Raw genomic sequence first — 18,110 nt, 5'->3', positions numbered from 1 at the left:
CTCGGTCTGAATGGCTCCATTGTGAGCGTCCCGACACTAATTTATTACTCTGCGCATGCCGGATTTCTGAGAATGTACGTTACGCTGTCATCCGCGGATCAAACAAGCCGACTAATTGTCCGCACGGAGTGATACGGTTCTCCGGGCGAAAGTGCACGGCTGCGAAGGTTCATGCACACGATTACGGAGTTTGGAAAACTAGCGTAGCTGACGGAGAAGAGGGACTGTAAACTGGTGTCAGGACCCGGCGGACTCGACCGGGTTCCCTAATCCTTTCAGAAGTCACTCTGAAGCGATATTCCATTCGTAGTGGTGCAGGTCGGACTATTACCATGGCAGGATGGACTTCGACTGAATCTGGAGGGGACAAAATCGAGTGACACCGAAACGGTTTCGTGTACATCTAACGATTCGGAGTCCGAGCTGGTGGATTAGCATCGATTGCTAGAACGTACGAACCGGTCCCGAGTAAAATGACGGGATAAACTTGGTTATAGATGACCTCGCTTCGCAACAAAGAACGCTGAAAGGTCTGTACTATTCTTAACCTGACCATCGAACGTTTATATCTCGAGGAAAATGGTGAATCGGAGACAATGAATTCCTGGTCCTATTTCCACGAATAGACGAATGTCCACTATAACTCTATCTATTCATAGATTCTAAGTATCGAGTGTCCGTTCCTGCGTCATTCTACGGTCGATACAAGACCAGCCACACAATCATGTGGATTCGTCGTGAAAGGCAGCACAATTTCCATGTGACATATGGATGGAACCGGTGTGATCCGAAGAAATTCTCTCACTATATAACAGCTCGCCGTAATTATCGTCCGCGGTTGGTTGCTGATTGACAAACTTCAGTGATTACCATACTGCACACTGTGCTCTATGAAGAACTTCCGGCATTGGACACAAACTCACCTCTTCACATTGATCGGGGTCAATTTTTGTATCTTCCGACTATTTGGATCTCACTTAAATCCCTCGAAAGATTAATTTGTCATTCACTTGTCGAATTTTTTGAGCGAAAACCTCGGTGAAGCTCTCTTCGGCTATATCCGTCTGCCTGGCATCATTAATTCATCATGGACGAGCTTATAATATCAGGCACCGTGAATAGTAGCGTGGGACAAGACAACCGCGGTAATAATTTTTTCCGATGAAATTATTCCTAAAGGGTTATATCGCACGGGGTGATATTATTAGATAGAATAACTGAAATTATGTCACCCATTTCCTATTTCAAGCTCAGTGACGAACATCCCGTGATTATTTCGTCGACGGTAACTTGCAGGGTTAATTCGACCTGATGTATGTGTGCATGAGTAAACGGTGTATACTGCGACAGGATATTCGATCCACGTTGATCAAAGAGGCTGATATCTATAAGCCAGAATTCCATCGCTAGCGTTATTCTATGCCTAATTACACGTACATCCGTTATCAGTTTTCATTGTTTGAGGTGAATAAAAAAGAAACGAACAAACAAGTACGGGGAGAGAAAAATTTGTTTGCTTTCCAAGTAGACATTCTGCAAACACTTTCGCAGACATTATGAATACGTGATAAAACTCCAACTACGGACTCTCCGACGCTCGATAACGCTGCCGGACTCTATTTCTGTGCAAATTATACACCGGTGCAAATATCGCAAACGCCTAGGGACAGAGGTAAGAATGGTTTCGGTGAGTGTGTTATACACCGCCTGGGTATAATCTGTGCCACGGTTAATTTCATGCATTCGAAGGTTCGACATGTGACAGAGGGATACGGGTGTGTTTGAATAAGTGATGGCAAAATGGAGCCGCGACGGCGGCAAGGATTGCAAGGCGAAGTAATGATTGCGGAAGGACATTCTTGGGCGTCTGTTTTTTTTTCTTTCTTTCCACTCTCTCTCCTTTTCCGCGCCTTAGTAATCGTCACAAATTTACCCGCGCCGTTTACATCGTTCCAGTTACATTCCCCTGCTGGGTATCCCAGTATGCAGTTTTTAGATTTTGAATCGAGGCGTGAAAGACCCAACCATCCGATATTTCCGGTGTTCTCACCACAGGAAACTACATGAGTCACCGTATAATGGGATGTATAACACCGAAAACACGGGCTCCCGCTACTTCACGTTCAGGGAGCGACCGGGGGTCCCTTTAGATCCCCTTCGCCCGAACCTTTCCGCGGGTTTTGTATTCTATGGCGATCGAATCTCTGCCATAGGCGTACGAAACGCTCGAAAGCAAATCGCGCTTGGTCACCTTCACCGAAGACACCCTGTGGTTTGGAAATTTGAAAAAATCGGACTCGTAACGGTCGACGAATTTGAATTTACGTCGATTTCGATGCCGAGTCAAAGTCCGTTGGACGAAAATCTACGCGAAACGCTGGAGCGAGACGAAATCACGCGGTTCCACGCCCATGCGTGATGCAGGTTCGCCATGTTGGTAAATTTAAAAGGTTCCGTTTCGATATTCGAACAGTCACTCTGCAGCACGGGAAAAGCCTTCAGCCAACTAATTGTTCCCGAAAATATTATACGTATCGGTGATTGACGTTTCATCGCGATGCTGATGGTTATATGAAAAAATGACTACTCATTGAACGGAATGAAGAGTGACGCTCCAAAAGATAGCTGCCTGCCTACAACCGTATGTGTTGTGCGTGTCTCCTTGTTCATCGTTACACCTACTTATATACATATCGGAAATTGTTCGATAGGATTTTCAGTCACACGTCTCACACGATGAATAAACGAAGAAAAAAAATTTGAACAAGACAGTTGAAATATTTGAAACGATTATACACCTCGTAATCCGATTTTTTTCGAGCTGTACCGGTGTACACCGATTTTCCGATTTTAAATCAATTTCCGGTACCCAATTACAGCTCCAGATTTTTCCCCTAATCTCGCTTTCATCAGTTTTCTCCTCGTCTTAACTTTTTTCACAGGGTTCTCTATACTCTTCAACATTCCGGGTACGCGAGCAGCCGCGAACTTTATTAACAGATACAAGAAAGGCATTCCAATGGTAAATTCTTGGAGGCTTCTTTTTCTGCTATACCTCTCGCGTCGTACCAGCCTCCGTTAATTGCTTAATTATAAACACCTATAAAATTCCTGCGTACGTTTCTTCGCGACGATTCCAAGTAGGTGAAATTTTTATTCATATTACATTACACCGTACCTTTGGTACGAGGTAAGTGTCGCAAAGATTATCTAAAGAAGCGGACCATCTATACACACACATGCAGGTTCCGCTTTTATCAATCGATCGAATTGCTGACTATGGTTCGGAAAAATGAAAACCACTAGGTGGTGGTCAAATCAATAATAATCATTGTCGTTGGTTTAGATAGACGGCGAAACGCGATCAGGCTGGTCCAAGAATCACGTGGTTTCTGGTAGGGTGTTTCTGGCCCCAATCTGGTAATAGACGAGGACCCCCATAATTCAGAGCTAACCCGAGTCCATCTAATGCGAACCCCCGGCGCGTGTGTGTAGACCCAAGATCGCCACACACCGTTACAGATATGCTTCGCATGTGTACAACAGGCTGCGCATTCACCTGGATAGCCTCGGCCCTTCTTCTCCAAACTATACGCCTTCATACCGGGTGCTCAACGATCCAAGGAAATATGCAATACGTCGAAAATTGCGCCCATCATCTCTGGTCGAAACGATACTGTCCCGTTATCATTGTCCGATCCCATGGATTCGCGTCCTGCAGTGATCTGATTAAAGTTTGGCGAAAAAAGCACCTCAAGCCATGAAAGAAAAGATTCCACGGACGATCGATTGCCGGTGTGTCGTATACTTAAAAGGTTGATCGCCCGTCTGGCCCAAATAAGGATTCACACGAGTTGATATTATGTCAAATAATACTTATTAATGAATATCAAGCTCTTACATATCTTGACATTACGCGTCTTCCGTACGAAATGTCTAGGAATGAGCGATTCTTTCCGATTAATCGAGAACACCGATGTTTTCTTCATTGATTAATCGATGTTTGATTTTGTTTTCTCAACGTTGGATGAATTCGATTTTTTTCTGTGACTTTGTAATTCGAACGTGGACGACGAGGACTAACTGCGACAATGGAACAAAAATCGAAGTTAAAAAAGAAACAATAACTGTTGATGTGTATATTTGTTAAAAAATGAGGTTATATAATAAACAAAAAACTTTTTCTTGCAAAGATGTAAAATCTGTATTTTCGTGACGATTTACCGATGTATCGATCTTTTTTCTTTTGAAGCTCATCTATTTACATAATCGATTTTTTTTTTCGAGTATCGATTATTTTCTGAACATCGCTCATCCCTCGAACTGACGCCGGTTGGCCATAGAAAACTGTTTATCTAGAGAAAGCGTTTCACGCACATTACTATGTGTCGAACTTGTCCATCGAGACTTACTTTGTTAGTCTCGCTATTTAAAATTCAGGTTACAGCATGTGCATTTTTGAATCCTCTGATTGCTGGGTGGGTTTTACGATCTCATGATTGCTCCTGAAGCTTAAGACATTTTCGCGATAATCGCGCATCTTAATACCGGACAATTTGCCTGTAACCTAATCTAGGGGTTGGTGATAATTAACGCTGTGGGCAGCCCGGTTGTTTACTGCTCAGGCAGCTATTCAATCTGGCACTAATTTAGTGCGAAGCACCCTTACGTTATACTATACTGCTCTGCTACGAATGGAGCAAATGGAGTAAAGTGATGCTCGGTGAATGGGGAAGGCTGTGAATGATGCTCTTCTGCGGTGTGTTCGAACACCAAGTACGAGATCGCGCACTTTAAGCCGTACAGAATTAAGCCTGCAAGCCTAAGGCGCTCCTCCCAGGGTCCAAATAGCAAAAAAAAAATATGCCGCTTCGGGAAAATGTTTTATCATGAGTAAGGAAAAAGTAATATCACAGCAGTGTTTCAGGAAACACATGAAAATGGGAATTTCGAATTTGCATTCGAGTATGCGGAGTTGCCCAACGTCAGGCGTGCTGGCTGACCATTCAAGTGCTTATACTACTTCCAACAATGTTGGTTTCATCGCGGATCAGTCGACAGGGCAGGTCTCTGCATATTTTTGATACAGGAAAAAATGGCGAGTCACTCTTTAAATAACGCGGGTTTTATTACGCAGAAGAAAATGTTCATTCTGGACGAGATTTCTTACTCAGCGTTCTTTTACGATGGCTGATTATGGTGAATACCAGTTGTTCTTGCATTTTTACACATGGTTTAGTCTGTGAGTTCCTTATCGGTTGGTCTATGAAAAAATTGTCACAATATTACAAATCTTGTTTTTTCAGCCTCTTTTTAATGATTGTTTGAATCACCTGTACATTGCCATACACGCATCTCGATTCCTCAGTTTTAGCTTATCGCTTCTATTTCTTTAGGAAAAAAACCAGCACAGGGTGTGTCATTAATTTACGTATCCCATAGAAATGTGGACCAAAGTGCCATCACTATTCAAGCAAGGTTGGAAGCGAGACCGTGAATTCAAGGGGTCAGATGGAATTGTCTGAAACAAAGGTCAAGTTAGTTCCGGAGTTTGAATTAAATTTAAAAGAGTGTCCGACCGCTCCGCACACTTTGCGTGAAATTTTGAAGCTCGGGGTGATTTTGAAAGAAGTCCACTCCCGTTCCGGTACAAGGCTTGGGTTGACATGAGGCAATTTATACGCCAAGTGGACGTTTCAACACTTCAATAATATATTTCCCGAAAGATAAAACCCCAATAGGTGGTAGCTGATGTGATCATATAGGCAAATCGTACGAGTATCACTTCACTTTCGTGTATGCGTGTCTACATTCCTTTTGAAAAAAACTGAAAAAATCAGGATGCGTTTCAGCGTTGTAAATTATGTTCGTGTTCCAGAACCTTTTGCATTGTATTGAACGAGCGAACTAGCCTGTACTGCACTTAGTCCATACTCAAACTTTCATGCATTCCGGACACGTGACGATAAATGGTATTCCCTCTGAAGGCTTATTTCCATTCTGTCATCAGTTGTCCTTACGAATGCCGTTTGTGAATCGTATATAAATGGCAGATAGCAGCTGAGTTGTAAGTTGCCGTACATCGATTTGAAGATTACAAACAACTCTTAAATGGCTGCCTGAAGAACTTTTCGATTTTTTCTCCAGTCAATCTCCGTTTTCTTTTCAATACCACAACGTTTTTAAAAATGCATCAAAGTAAAAACACGTAAATTCAAAGCTAACTTTATTTTCACAAATCGAACCTCTAAGTTTACTTCTTTCCTTCACCGTTCAGAACACCAGTCATTTGGACTAGACCGCAAAATTCTATTTACATATATTCCGTATGTTGCTTTGATCACCATTCAAACGAAGGTATATTAATTTTCATGTCTAACTTGAGCGGGAGGAATCGGGGCTCCAGGGGTGAGTCGATGGTATTTAATTACAGGTACACGTCAAAAGCGAAATAAAAGTCAGAAACCCACGATTTTGCACTGTGGCGTGACCGAAGACACGGATGTCCACCGACGTGACATTTATACATCGTTCGAGGTACAGTAGAGAAAATAGACGTTTCATTTCATAAAAGCGTACAAAGTGAACTTGCGATTCTGATATCACGACAAGGCCAAGAGATATGTGAAAAAACTCATGACCGAAGGTACGTACCTGCTTTTTCTCCGTACCTACCTTCCTATCTAAAAAGAAATAGTTAATGGTTAGAAAAAGTTTAGCGTTCGTCGAAGGCGACACGCGGGGACAAAGCCTGTAAGAGAAAAGCTCCATCCTCGGCCGATCGATAAGAAGCTTTATGTTTTTGCAAAGACTTTGTCATCCGATAGCGACAGGGCCGTCACGTCAGTTAACGTCGTCTCCTCCCCCCCCCCCCCTCCCCACCCCTGCCCTCCCTCCCAATCTGCTCACCGAGCTTAGAACCTGTCCAAATTTCACCGACGTGGGCCAACTGATGCACTGCAGGTGAACTACATCGGGTGGGTTGGGTAAGAACTGTACGTCCATTAGCATCGATTATAAGTCAACTCAGTCAGGTTCGTCTAGAACGATACGAAAACACAGAGTCGCGTCTTTCAGGAATGGTCTCAACGATTTTTTATTCTTCTCCCTTTGTTTGGGTTTTCCGAAACGCCGGTTTTCCCGTCTCGGTCCACCCCTGGTCGGCGGACAGTGACGAAGAAAGATAGTCCATCTCACGCCGCAAGTATCCGGCAACTTTGACGCTTACTCCCTTGAGACTTTCTATAAATACACCACGGGGTGGAAGGCTATTCTTCGGCTAACCAAACTGTTGAGTTTACTCGAGCTGTGTACGGAGTGAGTCTAAAGTATACAACCTTTGTCAGTGATCGATTTTCAGTCACTCAGACCCGTTAATTATGCACGCGTACAGTATGCCTATTTATTACTACAATATCTATTGCTTATGTAACGTAGCTGAAGTATACAGGCAGTGAGCTGGGTGGAAAAACTCTTACTTCAAATCTCTAACTTCCTGCTAGTCGCCCCGCTGCCCAAAGGCAAATAAACTGCTTTTGATGGAAGGGAATGAACAAAATTACCTTCCAAGAACTCCAAGGGGAACGTAAGAATTGTGTGAACTTGAAGTTGAATAACGAGTTCAAGGTGTCGACCAAATCTTACATCGAGCACCACAGATCGAAAAAGATCTGTCGTCAGATTTTCCTGCACCGGTACTTTGCGATGAATAAATGGTTATTTTCACGTCTCTAGTGAAACGGCGTCCATTACCATAACAAGTACCTGTATATTTTTGAATGGGAATCGAGCATAATTTCTTGGCGAGCTACCAATTGATGGATAATTTTTCTCCGCGATGGCTGCTTGACTCTTTCCGGTTTCTGAACAGTTTCTTCGCCACCGGAGTTTCCGGTGCTCGCATCAAGACATGAAGCTGGAATTGCTGAAAACTAACCGAGCTGAAGAAGGAGACGCGGAGCACATAAGTGGGATTTATTGCCTTCAAGTCTCGATAGTTTGAAGATAGTTTAAAACGATTTGGAACAGGGCCGTATAGCACAATGCCGTGTGGTTTCTTGAGGTTGATTTAAACGCACGGTGGATAAACTCCGCACCGTATAATGTAGGTACATCCCCGAAGCAATTTCCGTCGACAAACCAAAGGAACAGAGGACCAAAGCGCCTGGCAACAATAAGGAGAAGCGCACACAGAACGTGCTTGCAAACGCCCAATGCCCCCATCGTGTTACCCATTAAACCATGGGTAGGTTGGCCGAAGAATAACTCACTTCCGGCCTATTCTCGCTATGAAACAATTTCGCCATATCCAATTATTAAAATGAACGCAGAGGACGGGTTCGTCAATGGTGGCCAAAAAGCACGTCGTGTTAAAGGTATAAAAGAAGCTGTTTCAAGCGGGGGTTGTAAAAAGGAATGAAAAAATAAAGATACGAGCAAACCGAGAGACAGCTGTGAGAAAATGACTCGGGACGGGTATTTATCGTGAAAATTAGCAAGCTGGCGAGAGGGGCTGACGGAATTCCACGAGACGTTACGTCGAGGTGTCTGACATGTACCGTATAGGTATGTATACAGCTAGCTACCCTCTTTATGTTCTTGGAGGGACGAGAAAGACGATGGGCCGAGTAGGTATATTCTAGGGCGGGTGACTGAGCTAACGAAGATAGGGAGACGCTGCAGGTGGAACTGAGACGTTGACGATAGAGACAAGCCAAAGAGAGGTGGTTCGCAATAAGGGGCTTGCGCGGCTGAGGGATCAGGGAGTGACGTCTGATCTTCATTAAGCTTTTCCACCGAGTTTCAAACTTCACCGACGACGACGAAGAGGAGCAAGAAGACGAGGACTAGGATGAGTACAACGATAACTGCCTAACAAAATTTTACCTACAACCTCTTGTCTACCTGGAGGCTATCGCCGAGGACGATATTCTCGAGGATCGAACGGCGGAAGTATTCCGACTTCCTCGGATAACCCTCAATGTCGAATTCCGCATTAGTTGCTTTGTATCGTAATGGTAGAACTATGGTCAGAGTTGACGGTGTTTTCTTAAACCGTACTGAAAATATCAATCTCGAAGTTCTTGGAAAGTTAATTTCAGCGCCTAGATGTTGGTATTTATATTGCAACACTCTCGGGTGTTACGGAAGTTAAATACGGGTTTGTTGAGTAATCAAGAAGTGAACAAGACAGACAAAGATTAAAAGATGGGAAAATGCGAAACAAGGCGGTTTATTACAATAAATGTTGGTTGACGTAGCGGCCTCATCCATTTCAGAACATATCAGAGCTCTTATCTATCTTTTATCTATGATGACCACTAGGTCATTAGAAAGGGGGTAAAACGGGTGATTTCACCTTTTGCAACAATATAGTCAGATACAGATTCCATGAAGAGCAAACTTTTATCGCAAAGTAGTTCAATTTGGCGATAAATGAAGTCGCGAATGAATATATTCGTTCTACAATCAGCAGCAAAGATACGTATTACATACATGTTAAAAAATATCTATACCATACCAACCTGCACGTTGAATGCGAAGGTGGAAAATGTATGAGGGTATTGGTGAGTGTGAAGTGGGTAAGAAAAGTCGAGATGAGATCTCGAGTAAAAAAACTATAGGTATACATGTAGACACGGATGTGTGTAGTTACACGCATGCACACCTACCTGCTATACCTTGGCAAATAATATTTTTCACGGTGAGAAGTTGCGTGACGGGCGATCAGTCACGGTGTATCCGATCACCGAAGGGGGAGAAGACTCGTTGTCATGGTGAGGCTAAAGGAATGGAGAGGTGCGGATTAGATATCCTCAACCATATATATGTGTGCGTATGTGTGGATGTATATATATAGGTGCCCAGGGTCCCTGCTGCGTACATCTACTGTACATCAGAATCGCCGCAAGTTGGTACAGGAGTCCCATAGCCAGGCGATACATCATCGTTAGGCGACTTTAGACACTCACCTATTTCGGCATTGCGTCACGTTGCTTTCAATCAGTAGAATAGAGACTATATTTTACCTTCGGTGACACTGTACCTACGGGCTGATCTTTAAGGTTAATTGTGAAAAGAGTGACAGAATAATGGGATTTAGTCGTTGCTCGGAAGTGAGGTCTCGGTACGAAATGTAAATACCACCTACGTACAACTTCTTGAGCGTATCGAAACTGTCGATTAGTAATTGATACTTGAATTCAATATGGCCGCCTTCGTTATCGCTTCACTTCCGATTTTATTTCGGTGATGCGATCATTTCCAGAGCTTACCAAATGGCAAATTTATCGCTTTCGAGGATTTTATGTCTGAGGTTACTCGAAAAATAAGGTACGCAATTGACATCATGCAAACTGTGTCTAAATCAGATGTATGTATGTTACGAAGACCAGGTATTTTGGAATTTGTAGGTTATATAATGCCACGGACTATGAAATCGCATTAATAGATGACAGCACGTGAGAATTCTTGGTTTGAAAAATGCAACAAGCCTAGCGCGTTGTACTGAACTTCCTCTTACACGGAATCAAATCCGAAGAAAAGAAGCAGCGAAGCAACACAATAAAGTTGCATGGGCAATTCAAGCATTCAGGGTAGGACTGAAGAAAAGTTTTATAGCTAATTTAATTCTATCTGTAATCCATAACCATCAGTAAGTTAGAAATTAGGTACGGATAGAAATTAGCGCCACTTTCTGAGTTAACCTAAATTCGTAACGCCTGTTTCTAAGAACACAACATGGTTGTCAGGGCGTGAGTAATTTATAAAGCAAAAAAGAAAACTTTTTTTGAAATAACCGAAATTCTTTGGTTAGAAAAAACATTCGTTCCAGGTATTTTTTACATGATAATTGTCGTAAATGGCATTCGACTTGGCAATGCAAATTTTAACACCCAAAACTCTGCTTCTCCTTCATCAAGTGATGAGAATGTTTCTAACAAGGTAAATAATACTTTTTTTCCGAAGTATTCAGCCAAGTGAATGAACATCAGTTGCTACGACAAATCTTCTCTTTTTCATTTTCTCTTTGCGAAATACGGATAAAGGTAAATAATGGAAAAATAAATGTAATACAAATAATCGTTCTGGTGATATTTTATATATTGACATAACATAACTACGCCGACGTGTACATTAACGAATGTCGGTTTCATTTTGTTAGCCTCCACGATTGGTTGCATATATTTGATCGTTGAGAATTGATACGTATATATCGTAAAGTATCAGTGCTTTCGTACACAAGAATTAATTTTAAGTAGTTGAAATGTATAATATTTTATATTCAAATTGTACAAGAATACTAATATTAATAAAAAAAAAATTCTGTGTATTGATATTCAATTATAATTCTTAGTTTTCATGTACAGAAATATAAATACTTATACGGTGCACAGCAGCAAGATAGGAATATTGTGTGTTTCAATTGGTTATACCAATTTCAAGTGCCATACGGCATAATAAATAAAATCATTGCAAATGCCACGATTTTCACTATTGGAAATACTTCCGATTTCCAGAATCATTCTGTTAAATCCCCAGAAAGTGCGTTCATTCTCTGTTACGAGAAAAAACCTTGTCACCTACGAATACAGGTTATACGTATTTACACCTGTATTATTTATTGGAATGTCGATTATCGAGTAACAACTCTATATAGGATAAAAAAAAAACACAAAAATATCATTAATGGGTGGTCATATAAATCTAATTACGTGGCGATATACACGTATTCATGGTTCATGTATGCATAAAAATTCATCGTAATTATTATCAACATTGTTGCTAATCTTCCCATTATTCGAAAGTTATTTTCGAAAGTTGTGATTTGCCAATGTTCCTTGCGACATTTACCCTATAACGTGTGTGTACCTAAATTTTTGAAAAAATATGCCCTTAGTACCTAGATCGCACATGCGAATGCTTATACGAGACCGAATGGAAAATGTTTAAAACATGCGATAGAACGTGGTAATAAATAAAGACGAAAAAATATTATTCCACGTTTTGTATACGCTAACCTATCATTAACAATATTAACAACCCATTACGTGACACGCATTATTCTCTAACCACCTATAAGGTGGATTTCACTAACCCTTGGGACCCTCATCTCATGGGGTTCTAAGTTTTTCTTATAAAAGATTAGTAGGAAAATTGTTCTAAATTAGCTTTCTTTTTTCCTTAATTTGCTATATCATCACTTATTTCTATGTAATACGTCTTCTCATAAGATTTTCTTGCGCCAACGATCTTTGGATTTAGTTCGTGGCGGAGGATTGCATCGTGTCAAGAGCGTGCCTCTGATCTTGTTGAATAGTCTTCAACCATTGCTTATGCTCGCACAGATAAGGATACAACGGCACAACAAGTACACTTATATCGTCGACTGACGCCATCGGCAATATTTTCATTTCTTTATCTTCGGGATTTTCAACTTTCCCTCGCCACACGCGGCCCACCAATCGTCCTCGCGCAGCCTGCACCAGCTCCTGAGCTCCCATAGTCAGACTGAGAAGAAAAAAACATGTGTTTTGTTTGCGGGTGAAATAAAATTTGGACAAATAATGGAGCTAATTGTACCGGTATTCCAACGACGGAGTATCGGGAGCGACCGTCTTCCTCAAAATGTTAGCTGCCTCCTCGTCTGAAACGACGTCCCAGAGTCCGTCAGTGGCGATGATTACGCAATCTCTCTCGCTGAGATCATATTCCTCGAGTTTCAGGGATTGCACTTCAGGTTGGGATGACAAAAACGGTTTTATCGTCACTCCCGTGTTCGCAGCCTTTAATCCGTGGTCTCCAAAGCCCCTAGTGACGCCTATAGTACCCATTACTCTGCTCTGTGGAAAAGTATTGCACCGCGTTTAGTGTATACGCCTTGTTTCTTCCGTTTTAATGTTTTCTTCCGTTCTTGAGGGTTGCAAAATAAATTGATAGTTACCCTTTTTCCACGTCCAGAAATGAGGGGCAGTTTCAGGTCTGAGTGGGTCAGTGTCTTGAAGGCCCAGCCCGTCATGTAAGGTTCTCTGTAAATGACGTGAGAGCCCAGTTCCCGCTCTAGTGGACGCCTACGGAATTCGAGCGCGGTAAATTGGCCCCTCAGCAATTCTCCTCCCCTCAAAGAACCCAGGGCTCTTACACGATCCGACTCTGAATCAGGTGTATGATCCCGCGTCAACGCACGTTCTTGTTCACCAACCACCAATATTGCTCTGTAAAATGTTTTTAATAGGTTCTTTAATGTCAACATTATCAGAAAAATATGGCGTTGGAAGAAGGTAATTCTCTACCTGGAATCACCAGCACCAGCTGCGTACAAAATGCCATTGAGAAAGAGTATTGTGATGGCTGTGCAACCGCCGCCTCCTTTCTGTGACTGCAGTTCCACCATTTGATCCATTTGATTGTAGGCAAGCTCAATAGCACCTACAACCAGATCTCTGCCATTGACTAAACCACCTTGTTTCGCGCTGAGTAGATGCTCGCCAGGTATGGAAGCGAGCTTTTCCTGAAAAATAAAATAAGTCACCAGTAGTACAGACTAATATTCCATCATGTTTCTGTGAGTCAAAGATTTTGTAACTTACATAAATTATCCTGTGGAGATGTAGCCTTGCCGTTAAGGCTACTTGGTATCCAGCATGACCATCAAACATTGAAAACATTATGTAGGGCAGCGTGATGTTCGAATCGACTAACTTTAAATCCCCACGGGTCGCAGTTGCTTGATCCTCATTCCAGGTACTCTTACCAGCATTAATGCATTCTGCATAGCCTGCGCACCAAGGCAACCGACTCAAATCTCTCGGGACAATTATAGGTCGCACTCGATGGTCAGCGCTTACCTAAAAAAAATTATCTTTTAAAATAGAGTTAAAATAACAAGGGAACGTGGGAACATGTGCGATATTATATGTTTCTAAGATTTAAAACCTGTGTCTCTTCATTGGTAAGACCCAGGAAACTTGGTCTGCTATAAGGTTTAGTCTCAACTTCAAAGACTAGATTAGAGTTGAGAAAATCTGTTCCAATTTCACTGTCCGATTCAGGCGGATACTCGAGTCCTAGTTCACTGGCCCCGACAGCAGTGAGAAGCGCAGATTTGAATCTATTGAACATTGTTATGTTGTTGTTCGCTTCGTCTTAGCGCGAGTTTTATTTTCTTGTCCTGAAATTGTTTATTTGCTTTATTTGTTACTACAGGTTATAGGTTAGGCGTCAAATAGAGGACGCATTTTTCCCTCTTTCAGTAAATGCAAACATCTTCTTGTTCGCATTAATGTTTCGACCGTAATGGCTCGGATTCTTTAACTAACACTAGTAATTTGATTTATTAAATTTTACTACTACACATCTAGCTGCAGGTTATGACAGCCAATTGAAGTTTGACGTTTTGCTTGATGGTCAACAGCGCCCATTTTAATATTACCACTTTACCCACGGACTTACATATAGGACTCCTTCCACCATGCATACAGGTCTCTGGAAAGTAGGGAACCTTTTTTGGAGTGGGGGGTGTATGGCTTGGTGAAGCAAGTCAAAAGCAAGGTTATTTAGTTCCTGCTATGACCACCTGAGTCGTTGCGTTCTAGGACGTGTTATGTACAGATATATAATCGAGGAAACTACACGAGAAAAAAACCACACCTATATTACAACGATCCTACCGGCCAGGCCAATAACTAAGAAAATGAGCTTCACCAAGTGAATCACCCTCCACCATATGAGTTTTCAGTGGGCTGATTCTTTAATTAATGTGAAAATACAGAATCAATCCCCAGACATGTGCGTAAAACAGTCACTTTACCAGCCGTCTGCCTCGTGTTCCAAGTAATAATTAGGCTTTCCGTTCGGTGCAACCATCTACGACTCTTGCAAGTTACGAACATGAGTTATGAATTACCGCCGTCTTGTTTACCATCTTGTACCAAACGAAGCCTTCAGGAATAATCGGATTGGCTGTCTGCAGCCATGTTAACAACCATTTTTCAAAAAAGGTATTTCTCAGCTTTGTATTATCTATTTTCTGTCTTTGGACCCCTGCTTTCTGTTCTTGACTAATCATCATCCATCTTTTGAGCAATTCATCCTACTCTTTTACAGTTCGTGTATTGTTTGAGGATGATACAATTTCATTACATACTTTCAGATAATCCTCCTTGATTTCCCGCTCTTTTTATGCTGCCAAACTGGATAATCGTTCAGAGGTACCTTAATGTACCGTATTTTTTTTTTTATTTTCTCTTGCCTTCGGTTATTTACTTTTTTATATATCCGTCGAGGATTCTTGCATTCCACAGTGTCGAATTATTTTTTTCATACAAGAATGTAATTTACACTGTTTATTCGATTTGGGTAAACAATGCAATTGCATAGAATCCAATCTTCGATTAAGAAATTGGCAGCACTGAAATGATGTGGCGTCTCGGTGTGAAACACGTGCTGACAGATCGCTTACGACGCTAAATGCCGACCATTTGAAGAATTCGATACGCAGCCGAAGATTCCTCGGTAACTGAGTAAATAAAGCTTCAAATTTCGCGTCGGTTCTCATTGTAACGGTACCTGCTGTCATTTAAACGTAACAGTCGTTCGAAACAAACGTCTGCTCGTTTTGAGAGGTCGTGCAACTGTCACTTACCCAATCGCGGGAGATTTGAACAGGTTAAGTTTAAATAAGTTCTTTAAATGATGAATTTTAATAAATCTATCACAATTTCGACTTCTTCTCACACTATGCTTCGACAGCTGGTTGTCTTGATATTCGTGGTAGCAAGTATCGGGCTTTTTTTTTACCTAAATAAAGTGCAGCCGCATTATTACATCGATGAGATTTTCCACGTGCCTCAAACGTTGCGCTTCTGCGACAGAAATTTTTTCGAGGTAACTCTTTTTTACGTCAATATGAAATATAATTTGTGACAGTCTTTCACAAATATTAGAAACATACGAATTTCAGTGGGATCAAAAAATCACCACACTTCCGGGGCTCTATCTGATGGCCGTCGTACTTTTCGCACCACTCAAACTTTGCAACACTATCGTTTTGCGGGGGATCAACTTGATCGGGACGTTCGCAAATTTCTTCGTTGTGTATCAAATACTAAAGTCAAGTATTGAACGGCGGCAATATGGTGCTAAACAAAAATCACACGATCAGAGACAACAATGGACGATCCTCATAGCCAGCTTAAACATCGCTATTTTACCACCCCTGTACTTCCTTCTTTTTCTTTATTACACCGATGTCATTTCCACCAATTTGGTGCTCCTCATGTACCTGTTTTACATAAAACGACGATTCAAAACATCCGCTTTTGCGGGTAAGTTAATCAACCACCTAAAATGAGTTTAAAAAAATGAAGCAACAATTTTTCTCGTATCATATTTACTGCTGGTTTTCATTTCCCAAGGTGTCTTGGCCGTACTCTTCAGACAGACAAATATCGTCTGGGTTGCGTGGATCTGTCTTGAACTCGGAATGGACATACTGGAGAAAAAAAATCCGAACCGAATCCACAAAAGCTTCAAAAACACTCCAGCATACGTCAAGGTGAGTTGATTGGCCCTTTGCAAAAAAAAAAAAAAAAAAAAAAAAAAAACGATTCAGTAAGAAGACAACGCAAATAAACATCGGAGAAAAATATTTGAATCAAATGTTTACAACTTTCTAGCTGAACGGCATTTTTCCTCTGTTTTCTAGCTTCTCTGGGATAATGCAAAGGAAGAAATTCTGGGTCGAAGATTTACCAATTTGGCGGCAGAAATATTCGGTGTACTGTTGCCGTACCTTCTAATCGGTTTATCCTTCGCGATTTTCATTCTCTGGAACAAAGGCATAGTCCTTGGGGACCGCAGCGCCCATGTAGCCACATTTCACGTGCCTCAAATCTTCTACTGTTCGGTATTCTTCGCCTTTTTCGCCTGGCCATACTTCATCAGTCACGTAATAGACTTCTTGAGATTCGCGAAGGCTCGTTGGGGCCTCACCACTCTTGCCTTGCTTCTAGTCGGGATAATTGTCCGCTACAACACCCTGGTGCATCCCTACCTCCTCGCCGACAACAGGCATTACACCTTTTACGTTTGGAACAAAACTATCGGACGATATTATTTGGCCAGATATCTCTTCGTCCCGATTTACGGGTTCTGTCTTTTCGCCACTTGGCGGGCTCTTCGTCATCTCCGATTTCTCTCCCAGATCGGCTACTTTATCGCAACGTTCATAGTGCTCGTTCCCCAGCTCCTGCTGGAGCCCAGATACTTCTTCATTCCCTACATCATATATCGTATCAATTCTATCGACAGTGTTAAACCGTGGCAATTGTTCGCCGAGTCATTGACGACCCTACTAGTCAATGCTTTTCAATTCTACGTATTTTCGACCAAAGTATTTTACTGGGACGACGACGAGTATCCGCAAAGAATCTCGTGGTAGTTGCGATCTTGTTCACCTGGAAAAGAAACTAGTCTTTTTTGTTGAAACGGGGGAAAAAGCTCTCGAAAACGACTGATTCTAGGCATATATGTACGTATAACTGTATTGTTTAATGGTTTGTGAAATGGAATAAATGAACAGAAGAAAATCCAAGTTCGATAATTATATTTATTTGATTGCTATTACGTTACGTCTTCCAATTTTCATTTCCTCCTTCGTAGCAATTTTTTGCTTCTCATTTTGTTTTTGTTCGTTTATTTTTACATAGTATGTAACAATCTCACCATAATTTGGTAGGTTTTACCTATATATTAGGTTAAGATTTATCATGTAATGTACAAATATAATACACGCCTCGCTCCTATAATATTACTTTGGATTTCGCCTAACTCGATCGTCAATATGTTATATTCATTGTTTTTCCATTCGCTGCAGCTGGCGAATTATTTACTCTCAGGCCTTAATTATTTATTAATTCACTCATTTATTTATTTTCAACTAGGTATTCGTTACGATAATCAAAATGGTTTTCAATCTGAAGCATTGCGTACCTACAGATAATTATTGTGTCCGTAACTTGTATGCACCGGGGTTAGTTTATAACGTCCCTTAATCACCAATTTCGTTATCGCGCTCCGTTGAACATTCTTTTGAACTTTTACATTTATTT

At 41.5% G+C, this 18,110-nt stretch overlaps 2 protein-coding genes and 1 long non-coding RNA gene across 8 annotated transcripts; 2 read left to right on the top strand and 1 right to left on the bottom strand.

Moving 5' to 3' along the window:
* Positions 1-9,931: 9,931 nt before the first annotated feature.
* Positions 9,932-11,558, top strand: LOC124305755 (uncharacterized). Its single transcript, XR_006908442.1, has 2 exons — positions 9,932-10,332; positions 10,413-11,558. It is a non-coding gene; the product is annotated as an uncharacterized LOC124305755 (long non-coding RNA).
* Positions 11,083-14,487, bottom strand: LOC124305749 (protein phosphatase 1H). 4 transcript variants are annotated; one of them, XM_046765485.1, is made up of 7 exons: positions 14,355-14,470; positions 13,936-14,170; positions 13,590-13,847; positions 13,293-13,510; positions 12,944-13,214; positions 12,583-12,842; positions 11,083-12,510 (listed from the first exon to the last, which is right to left on the bottom strand). In XM_046765485.1, exons 2-7 carry the CDS (start codon positions 14,119-14,121, stop codon positions 12,261-12,263), a joined length of 1,443 nt encoding a protein of 480 aa, XP_046621441.1. In that variant the 5' UTR covers positions 14,122-14,170; positions 14,355-14,470; the 3' UTR covers positions 11,083-12,260. The 4 variants fall into 4 exon arrangements, with proteins under 4 accessions (XP_046621441.1, XP_046621443.1, XP_046621442.1 ...); XM_046765487.1 differs by lacking the exon at positions 13,936-14,170 and having other exon boundaries at positions 14,452-14,487; XM_046765486.1 differs by lacking the exon at positions 13,936-14,170 and having other exon boundaries at positions 14,355-14,445.
* Positions 14,488-14,594: 107 nt separating this feature from the next.
* On the top strand, positions 14,595-17,793 carry LOC124305750 (putative Dol-P-Glc:Glc(2)Man(9)GlcNAc(2)-PP-Dol alpha-1,2-glucosyltransferase). Of its 3 annotated transcripts, none has more exons than XM_046765490.1 (4): positions 14,595-14,999; positions 15,962-16,325; positions 16,416-16,555; positions 16,706-17,793. In XM_046765490.1, the coding sequence occupies exons 2-4, from the start codon at positions 16,001-16,003 to the stop codon at positions 17,438-17,440; spliced, it is 1,200 nt and encodes a 399-aa protein (XP_046621446.1). In that variant the 5' UTR covers positions 14,595-14,999; positions 15,962-16,000; the 3' UTR covers positions 17,441-17,793. The 3 variants fall into 3 exon arrangements, with proteins under 3 accessions (XP_046621446.1, XP_046621447.1, XP_046621445.1); XM_046765491.1 differs by having other exon boundaries at positions 15,945-16,325; XM_046765489.1 differs by lacking the exon at positions 14,595-14,999 and adding an exon at positions 15,119-15,885.
* Positions 17,794-18,110: the final 317 nt, after the last annotated feature.

This window comes from Neodiprion virginianus, chromosome 5 (assembly GCF_021901495.1).
Source record: "Neodiprion virginianus isolate iyNeoVirg1 chromosome 5, iyNeoVirg1.1, whole genome shotgun sequence".
In the NCBI taxonomy this organism is placed as follows: Eukaryota; Metazoa; Arthropoda; class Insecta; order Hymenoptera; family Diprionidae; genus Neodiprion; species Neodiprion virginianus.
Note: the sequence above shows the minus strand (reverse complement) of the source record. Positions and strands in the feature narration are given on the sequence as shown.